The following is a 19,415-nucleotide window of genomic DNA, read 5'->3' as shown; positions in this document are numbered from 1 at the left end:
ATAACTCAAATAGGACTAAAAATATTCTCCACTTGCAGATATCTCCAGATTGAACATGAAGAAATGCAGGAAGAAAAGGTTCAGTAGGCAGGACTACTTATCCATGCACCCAAGATCTGCTACAACCTCTCCAGTGATATTGGAACTGCGTTTACCCTCCTGTTGATTAGGAATACATTGGAAATACATCTCCTTAATGAACACTGCCACCATACAAGACAACTTGCATCACTGTACACGATCTGGAATCGTACCCCGCGCTCCTTCCCTCTGGCTGGAACGCCATTGCTAGCTTTGCACTATAGAAATGTCTTATACACATAGATACATGCTCAGCCTTTCCCAGAAACGATGAGGTGACCCAGACTAGTGAGTTGAACTCTCTCCTGTTCCCTATTGCAGGTGAACTCTCTTGTTTCTTAGGGAGCAGTTCCCCCCCACCCCCCCAGTGACGTCTGCTGCTTGGTGACAGTAAATACCAACATAAAAAACAGGCTCTATTCCTTTGAAGAAAAAGAAGACATACCACAATCAATATTAATTAAAATATAATAAAAAGGTTTTATTACACATTTCATAGATTCATAACTGGTATTCAACCAAATACAACAGAGGTAACTACATAATGATACAATTCACCATGCATTAAAATCACACATAGCTGTCTATTGCAGCAAGGCATCTCTGCACATCATCTAAGTTTATGAACTAGTCTTAAAGTCTCAAGTGCTATCGAAAAAAATAGGAAGGATGTAATTGTTATGGAGATGTGGAGTTTGCAAAACTTCAGCATAAATTTGACTACAACATATTCGAAGTGTAAAGTTATCATGGAGAGAAAAATCAATGCGCTACAAACACTAATAAAATCATTGAGCTGCATGACACAATCCATGCAGCGAATCATTCGTTTGTCAAGCAGAAAGAGCACAATTCAGAAGAGGTGATTGTGGAAATGCGCCTGTTGCCTTGTCTTAGGAGTTGTAGATGATCATCATGAACTCATTTCTATAATCCCTCGGCAGTTTGTAGTAGACATTTGTTTCAGTGTGAGATCTGATGTCCACGAGTCCAGGATATCCTTGGAAGAATGTCCCTTGGGCAGGCTTGTGTTCCACAGTGATTGTGTAGGAGGGCGAAACTTCCAGCAGCTTAGTAGCAGGCTTCCACGCTGTGCTCAACGGAACAGCTTGCAGTTGGAATGATATATCCTGCCAGAGGCCTTCAACAAGTCTCAACATGTCTTCAATCAGGGGCTCAGTGTAGCCCTTGTTTAGGGCTTCATTGGGCCAACTTGGAGCTATCGTGACATAAGGGAAGACTGTGTTAATGGTGTCAATGAACTTTCTGCCTTCGATGAACCCGTCAGTGCGAAAGCGTCCGTAAGAGACATCCATGCTGACCCAGACAGGGTTCAGTAGTAAGCCACTTTTGTACATCCTGCTAAGAAGCCCGAGTGTTGGAATAAGTGCTGCTTCTGTTTTGACCTTTAAGAAGACACCCCAGAAGTTGGAGCTGGTGTAGAGCAAATCAAGGCAGCTCTCCAATGTCATTATTGCTGATGAGTTGTACTGGTACACCTGTGGATTATGATCTCTGTCCACATCAACATCCAGTGCTATCATACCAGTTCGGTCTGGAAAACAAAAGGAAAGCTTTCAGTATAGTTACCAAATGTGCTATGTAAGATCTAAAGTTCTAGGTTTCAATTGCAGGGCCATCTCTACTCTTCGGCAATATAATTATGTTATGGTATTTGTCCCCCATCGAGTGAGCAGCACTGTACAAAATTTTCATGCCCAACAAACTCTTATGCTTACTTCAAAGCAGATATTTAGGGTTCCTAAATATGTCTTCTACTGCGAGACAGGGGCTCTCCCAGAATTCCCTGAAAACCTAATTTAGGTATGTCTATGATGGTATACACCCGTTACAACGGATCTTTTACTCCGCACTACCATTACAACGCGACCATTACTCCGCATACCATTACAACGCATTGCGCTGGGGGGCGCTCTAGGATAGGGAATAAGTATAATTTACTATCCAACACCTTCCCTAGGGTCCACGGGGACTGGAGTTAGAATAGTAAATTATACTTACCACTATCCAGCGCCCCAAGGCGCTATGCGTTGTAACGGTATGCGGAGTAAAAGTCGCGTTGTAATGGTCTGCGGAGTAAAAGTATGCGTTATAACGTCATACATCCGTCTATGATAGGGGCATAGCACTACCAGACATGCATTTTCACTATTGGTTATTACTCGCAATCATGAACTAGGGTTTCCCCTCAGTTGGAACCCTCATTTCAATTTGACATGCACACACTTGGTTACAAGGGTTATCCTGGCGCCACACATGGGAACAAGTTTGGGCTGGGTTTTCAGAACCCTTTATATTCATGACAAGACCATGGAAAATAGCCACCAACAGCCTTGAATTGGGCTACACTCTGACTCAGGGTAATTTAAGGGCTTGTGATCCTACTATATATTAAACACTCACTTGGCTAGCATAAGAATGTGGGCCACTATCAGGATCACCAAGCGATGTGATTTCTGAAGCTTGGAAGGTATTAACACTTTTGCACATCTGTAAGAGTATTCAACACTCACAGGGATTGAAACCTTAAGGTATACAACAGCGACAAGCTCTGAAACAGTACCTTATATTCAAGAATGCCCCACCGCTGAAAAGATAATTGATGGAACCACTCACAAAGAAAGCAGTATCCCTGAACTACACCATGCTTGTCAAACATTTCTTAGGCACCCTAGACCACCTGAAAACTAGGCTGGAGACTAGCCTTGGCCCTTTACGCGGCACAACTTTGGAGGAAACACAGTTCTACTTCTGAGCAGTTGCTACCTCAAAGTTTCAGACTGCTACTTCTAAAAATCTTTCATGGGGTCAACTACCAATGTATACAGTTCTTCAGAGCTAGAAGGACTTGATGATTTGTGTTTAAGAAGCTCTGGCCATAATGTAACCTTTCTTCATACTGCCTGGCACTGCCTCGACGTTCAGGTGTTTCTGTCACTATTGTGTACCTATTGACTGCAGTTTTAGGGACCCCCCCTTGTATTTATGAGTTAAATTAATTATTCTGGGTATCTGGGATGACCGAGAACTCTACGAATCTCTAGTAACTTCATTTTTTTCATCAATATCTTTAACATTATAGCTCATATTAAAGTTAAAACGTTCATTGTGCACTATTTAAAACAGTATTGTGAATGCAAGTATGAAAAGGATGCAACTAAAAGATTGTCTGCTTTTGACCCCTGTTGAATTTGGCCCTCTCTGTAGAGTCAACCCCAAACTTGTTGCCTTTACCCCTCCTGTTCTGCTGGATTTGTTTCTGTTGGCCTTAGCACTCTGTGCACTTTACCATGACTTAACCAGTGCTACAGTACTGGTGCTCGGTTGTCTGCTATTACAACAAATGCCTTTACCAAGCATGTCTTTATCACACATCCTTTAACACGTAATGCCTTTACCACACTTTGCCTTTACCACCCAAGTGTTTACCGTGCATATGCCTTTTACCATTTATGCCTTTATAACGCAATGGCAAGTATATATCAGGTAAGTGAAACCATATATACATATATATCCTACTGGCAGTCACCAGTAGGTAGTTATAGATAGGACCTAGTTTCCATAGGAAGAGTGTTTTTCATTTGCCAATTTTGTCACTTCAGCTGCTGTCTTGGAAATTTCAGGGTGATCCGTCAAGCGGGTGCCGAGAAAAAGGGGGTGTCCCAAAATGCATTTTCTTCATGTTTATTTACATAGGAGACTTTAGACACGGCTACAGCCCGAACTGCTCAATAGAATTACACCAAATTTGGCAGAAAGTTAGCTGCTGGTCCAGGAAAAGACCTTCTTGTTATATTGTGTAAATGCGTTCAGTAGTTTTTAACCCCTTCAGCGCTAATGACAAGGGTAACTCGTCATGGACTTTCCATTGATTTCAATGGAAAGTGAATGGACCTCGCACACACCCCTTAGCAGCCAAGTGGTTAAAATAATAAGGAAAATCCAAATGTGAATATGTAGAAGACGCAGTGGACCCGCAACCCCTCCTGATCTCGTGCTCAGATCTGATTGGCTGCCAATACTTCAAACCAGAAAGTGTTGGCAGCCATCTTGTGACTCAGTTGACCACAGTCACAGAAAAAATATAAAAGAAAAAGAAAAGGGGGCAGGGTAGGAACAACCTTACCCTCTAGGCCCCTTGGGGGTCACACGGGGCCAAAAAAGCATTAAAAAAAATCAAATACAGCTGGATCTGTGAATCTCGCTGAAACTTTAAAAAGAAAAATGAAGCGCAGACTCCCGTGCTTTGTTGCTAATTGGCCCACAGGTGAGCCAGGTCCTGGGGTCATGTCTAAAATATATATGAGGGGGCACACGTGGTCCCCCTCCTAGGAGCCCTAAAGCCCAGGGGCCCCCCACTTCCCCGGCCATTCTTAATAATTTATGCAGGGGTTGCTAGGGACTGTCCCCTCCCCAGGGCAAATGTTTTATTAATGCGGGGGGCCCGCACGCCCCCTCACAGCCTTGGGGACTTCCACCTCCCCAGGGCAAAATATGACATAAACACGGGGCACACAGCCAGCACCTCGCAGCCTCGGGAACAACCACCTCCCCGGGGGCAAATGGTAAAAAATGATAGTGGGGGGCCACGTGGCCCCCCACCGCCCTGAGAACCACTACCTCCCCGGGCTGTGACCTTCAATGGAGGCGGGCTTAGTTGTCCCCCTTGTGCAGCCATAGCTGGCCCTGGGAACAGCCACCTCCCAGGGCTGGCTCTTACTATGGCTTGGCGGGAGCTGTACCGCTCCCGCCAAACACAACAAACTGTGCTCGCTTTCGCCACCTGCAATATGGCATTTGAGTAAGGCGCCTGACCGGCTCCCTTGTGCATCTCTGCTTTCCTCTCACATAGGGAGCAGAGGCGCACGCCATCAGCCAAGGAACCTGCCCCGTGGGGTCTGTACAGCCCGATTGGGCTTTAAAATGCATTATTTTGGACGTATTGTGTTGCATGGTCAAGTACACGCATTACCACTGACACCCTCCCCGGGATCTGTATACTGTGTTGAGCAGCGGACACGCTGAGGACACTCTCCCAGAAGGGCTCCCAGTAATTACATATAGCACCAGGTGTGCGTAGATCCATCATCTGTGAGGCATCACCCACCCATAATCTTGGCTGTGACCCCCCCCCCCCCACATCAGCAGTGCTCGGCCTGCAGCTCTGTGACACCACTGTAAGCTCCTTGCTGCACTGGGTGCCTCAACCCATTTGACTGCTCTGAGCACCACTTCAAAAATTCTACAGGTGTCCCCTATTTTACCCAGGTGCCTGTTGCCTTTAAGCGCCAGTGATTGTGCAGTGTGCCCTAAGGTGCTTGCTATGGAGCTGGGCAATGTAGACAAGGGGGAGGCAGAACCCTTAGCATTTCTCCCATGGGATGATGACTCCTATGATACAGTAGACACATCAATATACAAGGCAGTATCAGAGGCTGTGCCCCCCTGGAGGATCGCCTGTATCAGAGGCTGTGCCCCCCTGGAGGATCACCTATCTCAAAAGATTGTGCGCAAATGCGCAGGGTCTCTCCAGCCCCCGCCACAGGTCCTTGGTCCTTCAGGGGACCTCCAAACCCCTTCCTACCTGATATGGCCCCAGCGAAGCGTCGCCGTGAAGCTAGGGTGGACTATGATGCCTTTGCCAGACTGAAGCAGGCCTTTTTGGCCCAAACTCCTGCCCCGCCTTACGCTCCCTGGGATCCAGCAGGCCTGTTTACTTTTACCCACCATCCCCGGACCCCAGGGGGACGACACTCACAGAGACCCAGATGAAGAACTAGGTCCGTCCAGACCTTGACTTCCCTCTTCTCAGCCCCCCTGGCCCCAGCCCCGGCTAGAGCTGACCCTAATTCGGACATGTTGGATCCGGACAAGATACTTCACCCGCACTCTTCTGAATTGGCCCCTCCGGACAAGGACACAAGCTATGCTGCGGGCCGCACTCGCAAGCCACTGAAAAGAAATCTTGGAAATGCCTTAGAGCTGAGGGTCCTCGCCCCTCTCTGGATGGGAAGGTTGCGCACACCCCTGAGTTTGGCCGCCGAATGACCAGAAATTCGGAAAAGACCCAAAAAAGGGGATCGATCCCGGCCGGCGTGCCAGGACAAACTCCTGGACGTGCTCTGTCCACCAACAAAAATATTGGATATGATCGAGGATGCCAAGTCCTCGGGCTCTTTGATTTCCCTGTAGGCAGTGTCTGGCTGGGTGCAGCGCAGTCGTATATCTGGGCAATGCGAACTGCGCCCTGTCAATGGAGCGTCGCTGCTTCTTGCTAATCAAATTTAACCCCAAGCTAAGGGATTTGGCTGACTCCGAGGAGGGGCAGTTGTGCAATGGGACCTCTTCGGGGAGCCTTTTATTAAAGAACTGGGCACATTTGTGAATACTTACATTTTATTGGACAAGGCCCCATCCTCTATTAAGAGAGTGTTTCACCCCCATGTTTTCCATGGGTCCGGACGAGGTAGGGGCCGTTCGCCTGGCTGTGCTCATGCACAGTACACCTCCAGAGGGCAAGGCTCCCGGTAAGGCCAAGACCAAGGTTGCTTCACCAACTCCTACCCAACCAGACGGCTACGTTTCAAAGGCAGAGGTGGCAGAGAAGCCCCAACAGCCACCACTTCTAAGGGTAGGGGACCGGCTGGTGAATTTTACCCCTTTTACAAAAACCAGAGGTCCCTAATTTTGGACAAGATACAATTCAAGAACAATAATCATACACCTGATAAGTGGTATGTCTTTTGTCCAGCCGGACAAGGAATTTATTTTAAACGTTCTAGAGGATAAGGTAAGATGTGAGAACCAATAGATAACAAGTGGGCACAGCCGTGACCCACAACATTCAAGACAAAACAACGAAGTAATGGCCAAAAGGGCAAAGCGAAAATCTGTCTGTATACTTACGGTCAGTGTTACAGACTCAATTTCTTATAACCACACCATCGCATTAAACAATATTGTATTATCATATTGCATATGGGGTTTTTTGTCGACGACGTTTCGATGCCTTTTTAAATGTAGGGCATCATCATCAGGACAAGAATTATCATCATCATTGTCTTGCACAACAATTATTAACACAGCGCCGCATCACTATACATGCAAGGATGAATTGGAGGGAACAAAGGGGGGAAAAACAGGAGATATACATAAGTTTAGGCATGTTTTTGAACAATTTTTTTTTAAAAAGTCAAGTGACTTGAAAATTATGGCGAGTGAAAAGGTGAAAGTTACCAGTTAAAAACGATCTATGGTGTTGGGTGTATAAGGGGTCACATAAATTGAACCGGCGGGTGGAGGAAGTGTTTAATAAACAGTGATTAAAAACGGCGCGTGGTATCTTTGAATACAGAAGGAAATTAATGGTACACAGGACTCTCAGTCTAGGAGCATCAGATCAAGCGGTCGGTCCGGTGAGAGTGAAGTGCTCCGGCGGGGGGAGTGACAAAAGTAGATGGATGGCGTTGTTGCTCTGCGGTCGAGAGCAGCGTGGAACACTTGTGTGATTAATTATCTACAGTGACTGGATTGGCGGAACGAAGGAACACAGACCATTATTGTGACTAATTATCTACAGTGACTGTGTTGGCGTTAAGTCGCAAAGTGCGTGGGAATTAGGTGTAGGCATTTCTGCCGCTGAACCTACATGGATAAGTGCTCACAGGCTCAGGAATGATTGTGCAGTTAGATTGCAGGATGTGCTGTCTGGGGAAAAAAAGAAACCATTAGTTGCTGCATTCGGTCGTTGGTGTGTGGCGAAGAACGCGAGTGAAGAATGGCGGGGCATATTAACCATTAGTAGTGCGTCCAGAGTATCGAATAAGGTTTCTGGATCCACTGGGGAATGAGCGTGATAGCTCAATCTAGAGACCCGGGGTGATAAAAGGAGGCTGATTAGATACCTGCGATGCAGCATACCGTGTTCCTCCTAGATTAGTTATGGAGCGGCAGGATTCACTTACTTGGGAAAGCCGGGGGCGCTATGACTGATGCAGTGGTACGATTGGATCTGTCTCTGTGCCGGTGGCTCAGTATAGTTTATGCCACGCGGGCTATAGAAAGCGATGAAGGACTGGTGCTGCTCGGTGTGTAGTGAATACAGTGCAGTAGGGGATCGGCCATCTTAGAGTGGTGAAGTGAACGGGGCGATAGTGTGAACTCTCAGTGCAACAAGCAACAGGCGACACGAGTGACTTGTGAAAAGAATACATTAGCACAATGTCATATATTCTAGGTTATAAGACAGAGATTGCAGTAAAGAGGTCCAATCCTCAAGGCGGTTAAGGCCGTTTCTGATACTGTTAGTTTTCAGAATCCAGGAGAGTTCCTCTTTATTGAGCAATTGAGAAATGTCTGCTCCTCTGGGTGGTGGTTTTATGATGGATACAACTGTCCAGAGTAGGTCCTCTTCACTGTGGCCTTTCTCTGAGAAATGTTCCACTAGTGGTGCATTGGCTGTTTTGCACCGGATCCTGCTCCGATGTTGGCGATCCTCAGTTTCACTTTTTGGCTTGTCTGTCCTATATAAATAAGCATGCAGGGACATAGAATTGCGTATACCAAGTTTACAGAGTTACAGTTGGAAAAATATTTGCGCTCAAATTTAATAGTGCCCTACTCAAAAAACTTGCCTTCAACGGCAGAGTCACAATAAATACAATTTCCACATTTAGAGTGGCCTGTAAGGGGTGGGAGACCCCATGCGTCATTTATAGTGGTTTTAAGGGTTTGTTGAGGCAGGGATGCTCTTACTAAATGATCTTTAATGTTCTTGGCCCTTTTAAAGGCGAACATTGGGCGGTCTATTGTCAGTTGACCTGCGTTGAGAACTGGCCAGTGTTTAAGCACACTTTTTCTGATCGCATTGGAAGCTGGGGAAAATGTGGTGACACATATGAGCCTGTTTTATTCTTTTTTTTGTTTAGGCTCTAAAAGAGTTTCCCTTGGGCTGTACCAGGCCCTTTTGAGAGAACGACGCACCAATTTCCGCGGGTAGCCTCTGTCTCTGAGTTCACGACTGAGAGTTTTTGCTTCGGTGAAATAGTCCTCTTTGAAATAACAGTTGCGCCTAATGCGTAAAAACTGGGAGAATGGTAGGGAATCTCGTAAGGCCCTCGGGTGATGACTGGTATATTCTAAAAGAGTGTTGCGTTCTGTGGGTTTGCGATGCAAGGAGGTGGTTAGGCGACCCTCTGTGTGTCTGATCTCTAGATCTAGGAATGGAATAGACTCTTTACTGGTGGACAGGGTATATTTAAGTCCTCCACTGTTGTTGTTGAGCCAGTGTTGGAAAGATGTGAGGTTCTCAGATGATTCAGTCCATAATAGAAAAATGTCGTCAATGTAGCGTTTCCACAATGTGATGCCATTGTGGAAAGGATTGGACACACTCAGGATGTTATTAATCTCCAGGTGGTCCATGTACAGGATAGCCAGGTTAGGGGCAAAAATAGCTCCCATGGAGGTACCCCTAACCTGGCCATAGAACTGTCCTTCGAAAAGAAAAACAAATTTGGTCAAGCAAATTTTAAGTAACTGGAGAATGAAGATGGATGGGACACTATGTGGACGTGTCCGTGACTCTAGTACCCCTTCAATCACGCGGAGAGATTCATATTGTGGAATGTTAGTATAGAGTGATTCCACATCCAGCGTGCACATGGTGCTGGATGTGGGATCAAACGGATAGTCTTCGATCATATTGATCATAGCCATACTGTCCTTGATGTAGCATGTAGTAACAGGTACAAATGGCTTCATGAAAAAATCTATATAGTGGCCCAATGGTTCTAAAATTGAGCCGCACCCAGATACTATGGGGCGGCCTGGTGGGGATTGTGAGTTTTTATGGATTTTTGGGAGGCAATAGATAACAGGGACACGGGGCGATTTAATGTTAAGGAAATCAAATTCCTTTTTTGACAAAAAGCCAGAGTCAAGCGCCTCTGATGTGACTTTAGTGATCATATCTTGAATTTCAGCTGTGGGATTCCGAGGGAGTTTACAATAATGCTTCAAACCTCCCTCTAAATTCTCACCTACCACCGGTATGATCCCGCCAGAGATACCAACCTTTGAAAAATTGGTTCTCAAGGACCTAACCAACTCAGAGAATAAGAGGTCTTTTATACCCTACAACATCACACTTGATGAAAAAAACGCCATTGCCACCCTTAAGAACAACCAGTCCCTGATAATAAAACCTGCAGACAAGGGAGGTGGCATAGTGATCCAGGATATCAACCTGTATAAAGAGGAAATACTACGCCAACTCAGTAACAACGAGCATTATTGTAAACTCCCTCGGAATCACACAGCTGAAATTCAAGATATGATCACTAAAGTCACCTCAGAGGCGCTTGACTCTGGCTTTTTGTCAAAAAAGGAATTTGATTTCCTTAACATTAAATCTCCCCGTGTCCCTGTTATCTATTGCCTCCCAAAAATCCATAAAAACTCACAATCCCCACCAGGCCGCCCCATAGTATCTGGGTGCGGCTCAATTTTAGAACCATTGGACCACTATATAGATTTTTTTCATCAAGCCATTTGTACCTGATACTACATGCTACATCAAGGACAGTATGGCTATGATCAATATGATCGAAGACTATCCGTTTGATCCCACATCCAGCACCATGTGCACGCTGGATGTGGAATCACTCTATACTAACATTCCACAATATGAATCTCTCCGCGTGATTGAAGGGGTACTAGAGTCACGGACACGTCCACATAGTGTCCCACCCATCTTTATTCTCCAGTTACTTAAAATTTGCTTGACAACATTTTTTTTTCTTTTCGAAGGACAGTTCTATGGCCAGGTTAGGGGTACCTCCATGGGAGCTATTTTTGCCCCTAACCTGGCTATCCTGTACATGGACCACCTGGAGATTAATAACATCCTGAGTGTGTCCAATCCTTTCCACAATGGCATCACATTGTGGAAACGCTACATTGACGACATTTTTCTATTATGGACTGAATCATCTGACAACCTCACATCTTTCCAACACTGGCTCAACAACAACAGTGGAGGACTTAAATATACCCTGTCCACCAGTAAAGAATCTATTCCATTCCTAGATCTAGAGATAAGACACACAGAGGGTCGCCTAACCACCTCCTTGCATCGCAAACCCACAGAACGTAACACTCTTTTAGAATATACCAGTCATCACCCGAGGGCCTTACGAGATTCCCTACCATTCTCCCAGTTTTTACGCATTAGGCGCAACTGTTATTTCAAAGAGGACTATTTCACCGAAGCAAAAACTCTCAGTCGTAAACTCAGAGACAGAGGCTACCCGTGGAAATTGGTGCGTCATTCTCTCAAAAGGGCCTGGTACTGCCCAAGGGAAACTCTTTTAGAGCCTAAACAAAAAAAAGAACAAAACAGGCTCATATGTGTCACCACATTTTCCCCAGCTTCCAATGCGATCAGAAAAAGTGTGCTCAAACACTGGCCAGTTCTCAACTCAGGTCAACTGACAATAGACCGCCCAATGTTCGCCTTTAAAAGGGCCAAGAACATTAAAGATCATTTAGTAAGAGCATCCCTGCCTCAACAAACCCTTAAAACCACTATAAATGACGCATGGGGTCTCCCACCCCTTACAGGCCACTCTAAGGGCCAGATGTAGGTAATTTTATTTTACCACCTCTTAAATACCGAATCATACCGAATCGGTATTTAAGAAGTGGTAAAATAGAGGGGGGGAGATGTAGGTATTTCCAGATGTGGAAATACCGAATCGTTAAGATTCGGTATTTCCCGAATCTGGAAATACCGAATCGGTATTTCCTATTGATTCCTATGGGCTGTGAGGCCCATAGGAATCAATGGGCAATACCGATTCTGTAATTACAAAATCGGTAAATACCGATTTTAGCAAGGGTGCAGGGGGTGTCACTTTGACACCCTCTGGCACCCCAAAAATAGGCATGTGCGCCATGTGGCACACAGACATGCCCTAAGGGCATGTCTGTCTGTCACATGGCTTGGTGTGCATGCACACATGTGCATGCACACCTGAATTCGGTACTTTAACACCCAATTGGATTGGGTGTTAAAATACCGAATTTGTAGGGCCTTTGGGACTCTGAAGAGTCCCACCTACATATGGATTTACAGAATCGGTATATTTACCGATTCGGTAAAATACCGAAGTGGTAAATTTACCGAATCGGTAAATATACCGATTCTGTAAATTCACAACCACCTACATCTCAAAAGCCAAATACCGGTCGGTAACGGCCGAATTCGGCCGTTACCGACCGGTATTTGGCTACCTACATCGGGCCCTGAATGTGGAAATTGTATTTATTGTGACTCTACCATTGAAGGCAAGTTTTTTGAGTATGGCACTATTAAATTTGAGCGCAAATATATTTCCAACTGTAACTCTGTAAACTTGGTATACGCCATTCTATGTCCCTGCATGCTTATTTATATAGGACAAACAAGCCAAAAAGTGAAACTGAGAATCGGATAACATCGGAGCAGGATCCGGTGCAAAACAGCCAATGCACCCCTAGTGGAACATTTCTCCGAGAAAGGCCACAGTGAAGAGGACCTACTCTGGACAGTTGTATCCATCATAAAACCACCACCCAGAGGAGCAGACATTTCTCAATTGCTCAATAAAGAGGAACTCTCCTGGATTCTGAAAACTAACAGTATCAGAAACTGCCTTAACCGCCTTGAGGATTGGACCTCTTTACTGCAATCTCTGTCTTATAACCTAGAATATATGACATTGTGCTAATGTATTCTTTTCACAAGTCACTCGTGTCGCCTGTTGCTTGTTGCACTGAGAGTTCACACTATCACCCCGTTCACTTCACCACTCTAAGATGGCCGATCCCCTACTGCACTGTATTCACTACACACCGAGCAGCACCAGTCCTTCATCGCTTTCTATAGCCCGCGTGGCATAAACTATACTGAGCCACCGGCACAGAGACAGATCCAATCGTACCGCCGCATCAGCCATAGCGCCCCCGGCTTTCCCAAGTAAGTGAATCCTGCCGCTCCATAACTAATCTAGGAGGAACACGGTACGCTGCATCGCAGGTATCTAATCAGCCTCCTTTTCTCACCCCGGGTCTCTAGACTGAGCTATCACGCTCGTTCCCCAGTGGATCCAGAAACCTTATTCGATACTCTGGACGCGCTACTAATGGTAAATATGCCCCGCCATTCTTCACTCGCGTTCTTCACCACACACCAACGACCGAATGCAGCAACTAATGGTTTCTTTTTTTCCCCAGACAGCACATCCCGCAATCTAACTGCACAAGCATTCCTGAGCCTGTGAGCACTTATCCATGTAGGTTCATCGGCAGAAATGCCTACACCTAATTCCCACGCACTTCGCGACTTAACGCCAACACAGTCACTGTAGATAATTAGTCACAATAATGGTCTGTGTTCCTTCGTTCCGCCAATCCAGTCACTGTAGATAATTAATCACACAAGTTTTCCACGCTGCTCTCGACCGCAGAGCAACAACGCCATCCATCTACTTTTGTCACGCCCCCCTCCGGAGCACTTCACGCTCACCGGACCGATCGCTTGATCTGATGCTCCTAGACTGAGAGTCCTGTGTACCATTAATTTCCTTCTATATTCAAAGATACCACGCGCCGTTTTTAATCACTGTTTATTAAACACTTCCTCCACCCGCCGGTTCAATTTATGTGACCCCGTTATACACCCAACACCATAGATCGTTTTTAACTGGTAACTTTCACCTCTTCACTCGCCGTAATTTTCAAGTCACTTGACTTTTTAGAGAAAAATTGTTCCAAAACATGCCTAAACTTATGTATATCTCCTGTTTTTCCCCCCTTTGTTCCCTCCAATTCATCCTTGCATGTATAGTGATGCGGCGTTGTGTTAATAATTGTTGTGCAAGACAATGATGATGATAATTCTTGTCCTGATGATGATGCCCTACATTTAAAAAGGCATCGAAACGTCGTCGACAAAAAACCCCATATGCAATATGATAATACAATATTGTTTAATGCGATGGTGTGGTTATAAGAAATTGAGTCTGTAACACTGACCATAAGTATACAGACAGATTTTCGCTTTGCCCTTTTGGCCATTACTTCGTTGTTTTGTCTTGAATGTTGTGGGTCACGGCTGTGCCCACTTGTTAACTATTGGTTCTCACATCTTACCTTATCCTCTAGAACGTTTAAATTAAATTCCTTGTCCGGCTGGACAAAAGACATACCACTTATCAGGTGTATGATTATTGTTCTTGAATTGTATCTTGTCCAAAATTAGGGACCTCTGTTTTTTGTAAAATGGTACTGCCCAAGGTCCCTATGGCATACCTTTTGGGTTCCCTTGTCTTTTTGTAAACACAGTGAATTTTACACCTGCATGGGTGGCCATTACGGGGATGCATGGGTCCTTCAAATGGGAGGCCATTACGGGGGAGGCATGTGTCTTTCAAATGATCCTGGGTTTCTGCATAGAGTTTCACAGCCCTCCTTTCCAAAGAGGCTATTCCCCACGCAGTTCCCCATCCCAATGGGTTCAACAGCAACATTTTCCTGGTCGACAAGCCCAACGGGGGCCAGAGGACAGTCATCAATCTTTGAGAATTCAACATGTGGTTGGTGTATCGCTACTTCAAAATGGAGAGGATCCTTCGAGATGCTTTGCGCCCCGGGGACTAAATGGCCCACCTCGACCTCCAGGACACCTATCTGGCGATTCCAATTTTCCACTACACAGGCAGTTACTCCAGTTCTACTGGTGCCACCAGATCTTTGAGTTTGCAACTCTGCCCTCCGGACTCTCCTCCACCCCTTGCTTCTTCACAAATGTTCTCAAACCAGTCGTGGAGCACATTCAGGCTCAGGGAGGTTGCATAATTGTGTACCTGGACGATATCCTGATGCTGGGCAAATGTCCTCGGAAACGGTCTCTCCAGTTGCAGATGGTGGTCGATCGCCTACAGAGCCTGGGGTTCATCATCAACGAGAGCAAATCAGATAGTGTTTTTCTTGGGATTCTCCACAGACCTGGTCAAAGCCACCCTAAGCCTTCCGTCTTGGCAGATGGTGAAAATCTGCCACTATTTAAGGCGTACCTTGACCAGACAGCGTGTCTCCCTTTGGCAGATTGCTCGTCTGGTGAGCCTTCTCTCTCCATCTATTCAGGCCATCTTTCCTGGGCCTGTCCATTACCCTACCCTACAACATCTGTAGGCTGCCTATTTGCGCAAAGGCGTCACATACTCTTAAACGGTAACCCTGACCGACGAGGTGCGGGAAGTGATTCAATAGTGGCTTGCTCACATGGACGTGTGGAATGGCAGGGCAATTTTTTGGCGCTGCCCCGGATGTGGTCATAGAGTCAGAGGCAAGCAGGTACAGCTGGGTCGCTCAATGTGTAGACTTCTCCACTGGAGGGTTGTGGTGTCCAGACAAAGAGAAGTTACATATCAACTGTCTGGAGCTTCTAGCCGGTTTCTTTGTGGCCAGATATTGGACTAAGGATTTGATTTAGTTGTGTGTCCTCCTCAAAATAGACAAAGTATCAGTGGTCCATTATATCAATCATTTGGGAGGTACAAGGTCCAAGATTCTTTCCGACCTGGTGACCCAGTTCTGGCAGCACTGCCTGGATCATTGGATCTCGGTCTCAGCTGAGTACTTGCCCGGTCAAGTGAATCAGGTAGCATATTTCCAATCCCGTCACTTCAGGGATTCCAGCCTATGGAAATTAAATCCAGAGGTCTTCTCAACCCTGTGCGACCAATGGGGTCTGTTTTCAGTGGATCATTTTGCCTCCAGGTTGGATCACCAACTGTCCATGTTTTTCAGCTGAAAGCCCGACCTGTTGGCAGCTGTCATGGATGCATTTCTCCGAGATTGGAGTCTCAGGCAGGCTATACCTTTCCCTCCTTTGCAATGATGAGTGTCAGGACAGGCTCCAATGAGCCGACCTGGTTCTGGTCTCTCCAATTTGGAGATTCCAAGTATTGTTTCCGATTCTTCTGGAACTTTCCTGGGATTCTCCAGTCTGACTCCTCCTGATTCTAGCTCTTCTTCTTAATCTGGACCAACTAAATCACCAAATGGTGCTGGACGGGTCTCTGTCGCTCATGGTGTGGCGGATTGTAGGAGACCATGGTCAGTCCCAGGCCTTTCGTGACAGGCTTAGAGTTTCTTATCAAGAGCATGAGCCGGCAGTATGTACAAGCAGTATGCCTCAGAGTGGAGCGGATGGTCCCGTTGGTGTCTACGAAGGGATATCAATCCAGTGGTTGCAGAGGTAGTACATGTACTCAATTTCCTGTCTGGGTTAGATGGTCTGGCCGTTCAGCCATCTCAGTGGGAAATGCCAGGTTGAAGGCTTGCCGATGCGAGAGAATACCTTTGTTTGTTGGCTCCTCTGGGGAATCAGACTCTTGCTTCCCCTGGAACCCTGCTATTCTGCTCTCTGGGACGTCAATCAGGCACTGAAACTTTTTTTGCCCTGTCAATCAAATCAATTCCTGTCCAGGAAAGAACTGTCCATCAAGCTGGTGATGTTACTATGCCTGGTTTCATGCTGAAGGGTTTCGGATGTAAAGGCCTTAGACAATTTGGGCAGAACTTTTTCCCCATCTGGGGGTCTCGTTCATGGTAAGCAGAAGGACAAAATGTAATACTAGGGTCATTACTTACCCAGCATTTCCGAACTTTGCAAAGCTTTGCGTAGAGCAATGTCTTAAGGCATATGAGTACATGTAGGAAGAGTTTCGCCCTCCAGGGTAATGTCAGCTCCTCATCGCATTGTGGAAACCACATAGGGCAGTTTCTTCTCCTACCATCTCCCTCTGGGTGAGGTGGGAAATGCAAGAGTCTAGCATTGACCTCGCCCATTTGGTGCACATTCTGCACGTGGTGCCATGACTTCAAAGATTTTACACTGTGCGCCTGGCTGGAGGATGTTAGGAATGCAGCACACTGGTCTTCGGACTCTACTTTTAAGAGGTTTTACTTCAAACCAGTCTTGGAGATGGCTCACCTGGTTGTGAGCAAGCTTTAAACTAACATAATCCTCGCCTCCGGTTCTGACATATAATGAAAAGTTTTCCTAGCTATCATAACGGAAAGTTTCAATTCTATTAAGGACTCAGGTGAGGATGATCCCACCCACTTGGCGATAATTGGGAGCCCTCGCCATCACTAGTAAGTATTGATTTTCCTGGATTGCGATTGCACAATATGTTTTACATTATCTCAAATGTGACTTTGCGTTTCATTGCTAGCTTTATGCTTTGAATATCTATGTGGCCTGTGTTCCCTTGCAGGACTTTGCAATGGTTATTTTCTATATTAGTTACCCCCTTTTGTAGGGAAGGATTCCAGTAGACAAGACAGGTGAAGATGGACCATAGGCGTTACTCGTCAGCACAAAGAGGAGGAGGGAACACAGACGACTATTGAGACCTGATTGGTGGATTCCCCCATCGGATGTTAATGTTTTTGCTTTATTCCCAGAGCATCATGGGAATAGTAGTTTGTTATAATGAGTTTTAGAAGGAAGATGAGCATAAATCATAATCCTCGCCTGCAAGTCCTTAAAAGAATTGAAACTTTCTGTTACGATAGCTAGGAATCTTTTCATTCTATTTCCTAACTATAACGTCCCTGTAACCTTTGTTTTTTAAGTGAATATATATATATATATATATATATATATATATATATATATATATATATATATATGACTGTTCCTGACTCTCCACACTTCCCAGGCGGCAAAAGCATTAAAAAAAAAGAGGGATACGTACACCAGATTCTCTTGGAAACGCAGGTCTTTTTATTTTCATTCAGCTTGTCAGACACGTTTCGGATATCACAGTATCCTTGATCACTTGCGGAAACGCAGTCTGCTTACAGTTTTTATGTCATTATTTTGTAGTGTGTTTTTTCCTAGTGCTTCTTCCGTGTCATGTGATGAATAAACATAGAAAATATACTAACACACTGTGAGCACTTTCTTTGTTTGTCATAGCATTATTGCAGCTTATAAACCAAGCCGATCGGTTTGTAAATACAGCGTGGAGTGTCTAGATACATATGTTATGACATTGATATTAGTATCTGCATGAATGCAGGGACACATCTGCAGTTAAATGTGAAGTATCATCCTGGTTAGCCTGTCCTGATTCATGATTTAAATGTAGATAAAGAAGAAATATAAATATATTCATCATTAGGTCATTCACAAAATTGCATACACTTAATCATGTTAATAAATACAAAACAGATGAGAAATAGTCTTCATAATTATTAAATATTAATATTCACAATAAATGCTAAAATGTATACCTGAATACATTCATATGATGTGATGGTCCCTATGTTCATATATAAACAATTCACTCCTAAAAATATGTGCAAAATTTCGCAATATGTAAACAATTAGATGGCCAGCGTTTTAAAATTAATTGCTGTGCCTGAAAGTGCCAAAGTCCTATGTAGTGCAAATATATGTGTGCAAATGTGCGGGTGATATTCTATAAAACCAAATGTATGTAAAAATAGGTATTTTTTTAAAAACAGAAAAAGGGGAGTTTATTTTGTCAGCTGAGGAAACAGATATAAGTGTAAAGCAAAATTGCACTTGATAGAAACTCTAAAGGAAATTATGGAGATCTTCCGTATTGTTCAGCCCTCTGGGATGTTTACTGTCGAGTTCTAATATGATTTTAGTCTCCAGTTGTCTCACTGCCCTTTCCCGGTTATCTCCTCTCAGATGATTGGGAATATCTGCAATGACAAAGTACTGGAGACATTTCAAATCATTTGCATGCACTGCTTTAAAGTGCCTGGCTACCGGGTATGCAGTGTCATTGTTGACAATAGCTCGAAGATGTTGTAAAATTCTGACATGCACCTGTAACTTAGTGCTGCCTACATACCTTAGGCCACAGGTGCATGTCAGTACGTACACAGCGTACTCAGTTTTACAGTTGTAGTTGCCTTAGATCTTAAGTTCAGTAGGGCTGAAGGGGGTGATTTATTTGGTGGTGGTAATTCCAAATTTGGATGCCCTACATGACAAGCACTTGTAGAACCCTGTCTAGGTTGTTGCCAGGTAGTTTTCTTACTTAGAGTTTCTTGACTCTTTTTTACAATTTGGGTTCTCATAGAGATGCCTCTTCTAAATGTGATGGTGGAGTTGTCAGGCAAATCTCGGGCTAGTACTGCATCCGTCAGGACTATTGGCCAATTACGATAAATTATAGATCTTATTTGGCGTTCCTGCTTGTTGAATGTGAGGATGAGTC

The 19,415-nt window shown here is 45.0% G+C and overlaps 1 protein-coding gene across 1 annotated transcript in view; it reads right to left on the bottom strand.

Moving 5' to 3' along the window:
* Positions 1 to 537: 537 nt before the first annotated feature.
* The window catches only part of FAM151A (family with sequence similarity 151 member A), a 203,165-nt gene continuing 184,287 nt past the window's right edge, over positions 538 to 19,415 (bottom strand). Inside the window, exon 8 of the mRNA XM_078673442.1 lies at positions 538 to 1,636. Within this exon, the coding sequence (XP_078529568.1) occupies positions 975 to 1,636 (662 nt within the window). The 3' untranslated portion in view covers positions 538 to 974. The remainder of the gene's footprint in view (positions 1,637 to 19,415) is intronic.

Source organism: Lissotriton helveticus, chromosome 1_2 (assembly GCF_964261635.1).
Source record: "Lissotriton helveticus chromosome 1_2, aLisHel1.1, whole genome shotgun sequence".
NCBI lineage: Eukaryota > Metazoa > Chordata > Amphibia > Caudata > Salamandridae > Lissotriton > Lissotriton helveticus.
The sequence above is the reverse complement of the archived record's forward strand: the minus strand, read 5'-3'. Positions and strand labels throughout refer to the sequence as shown.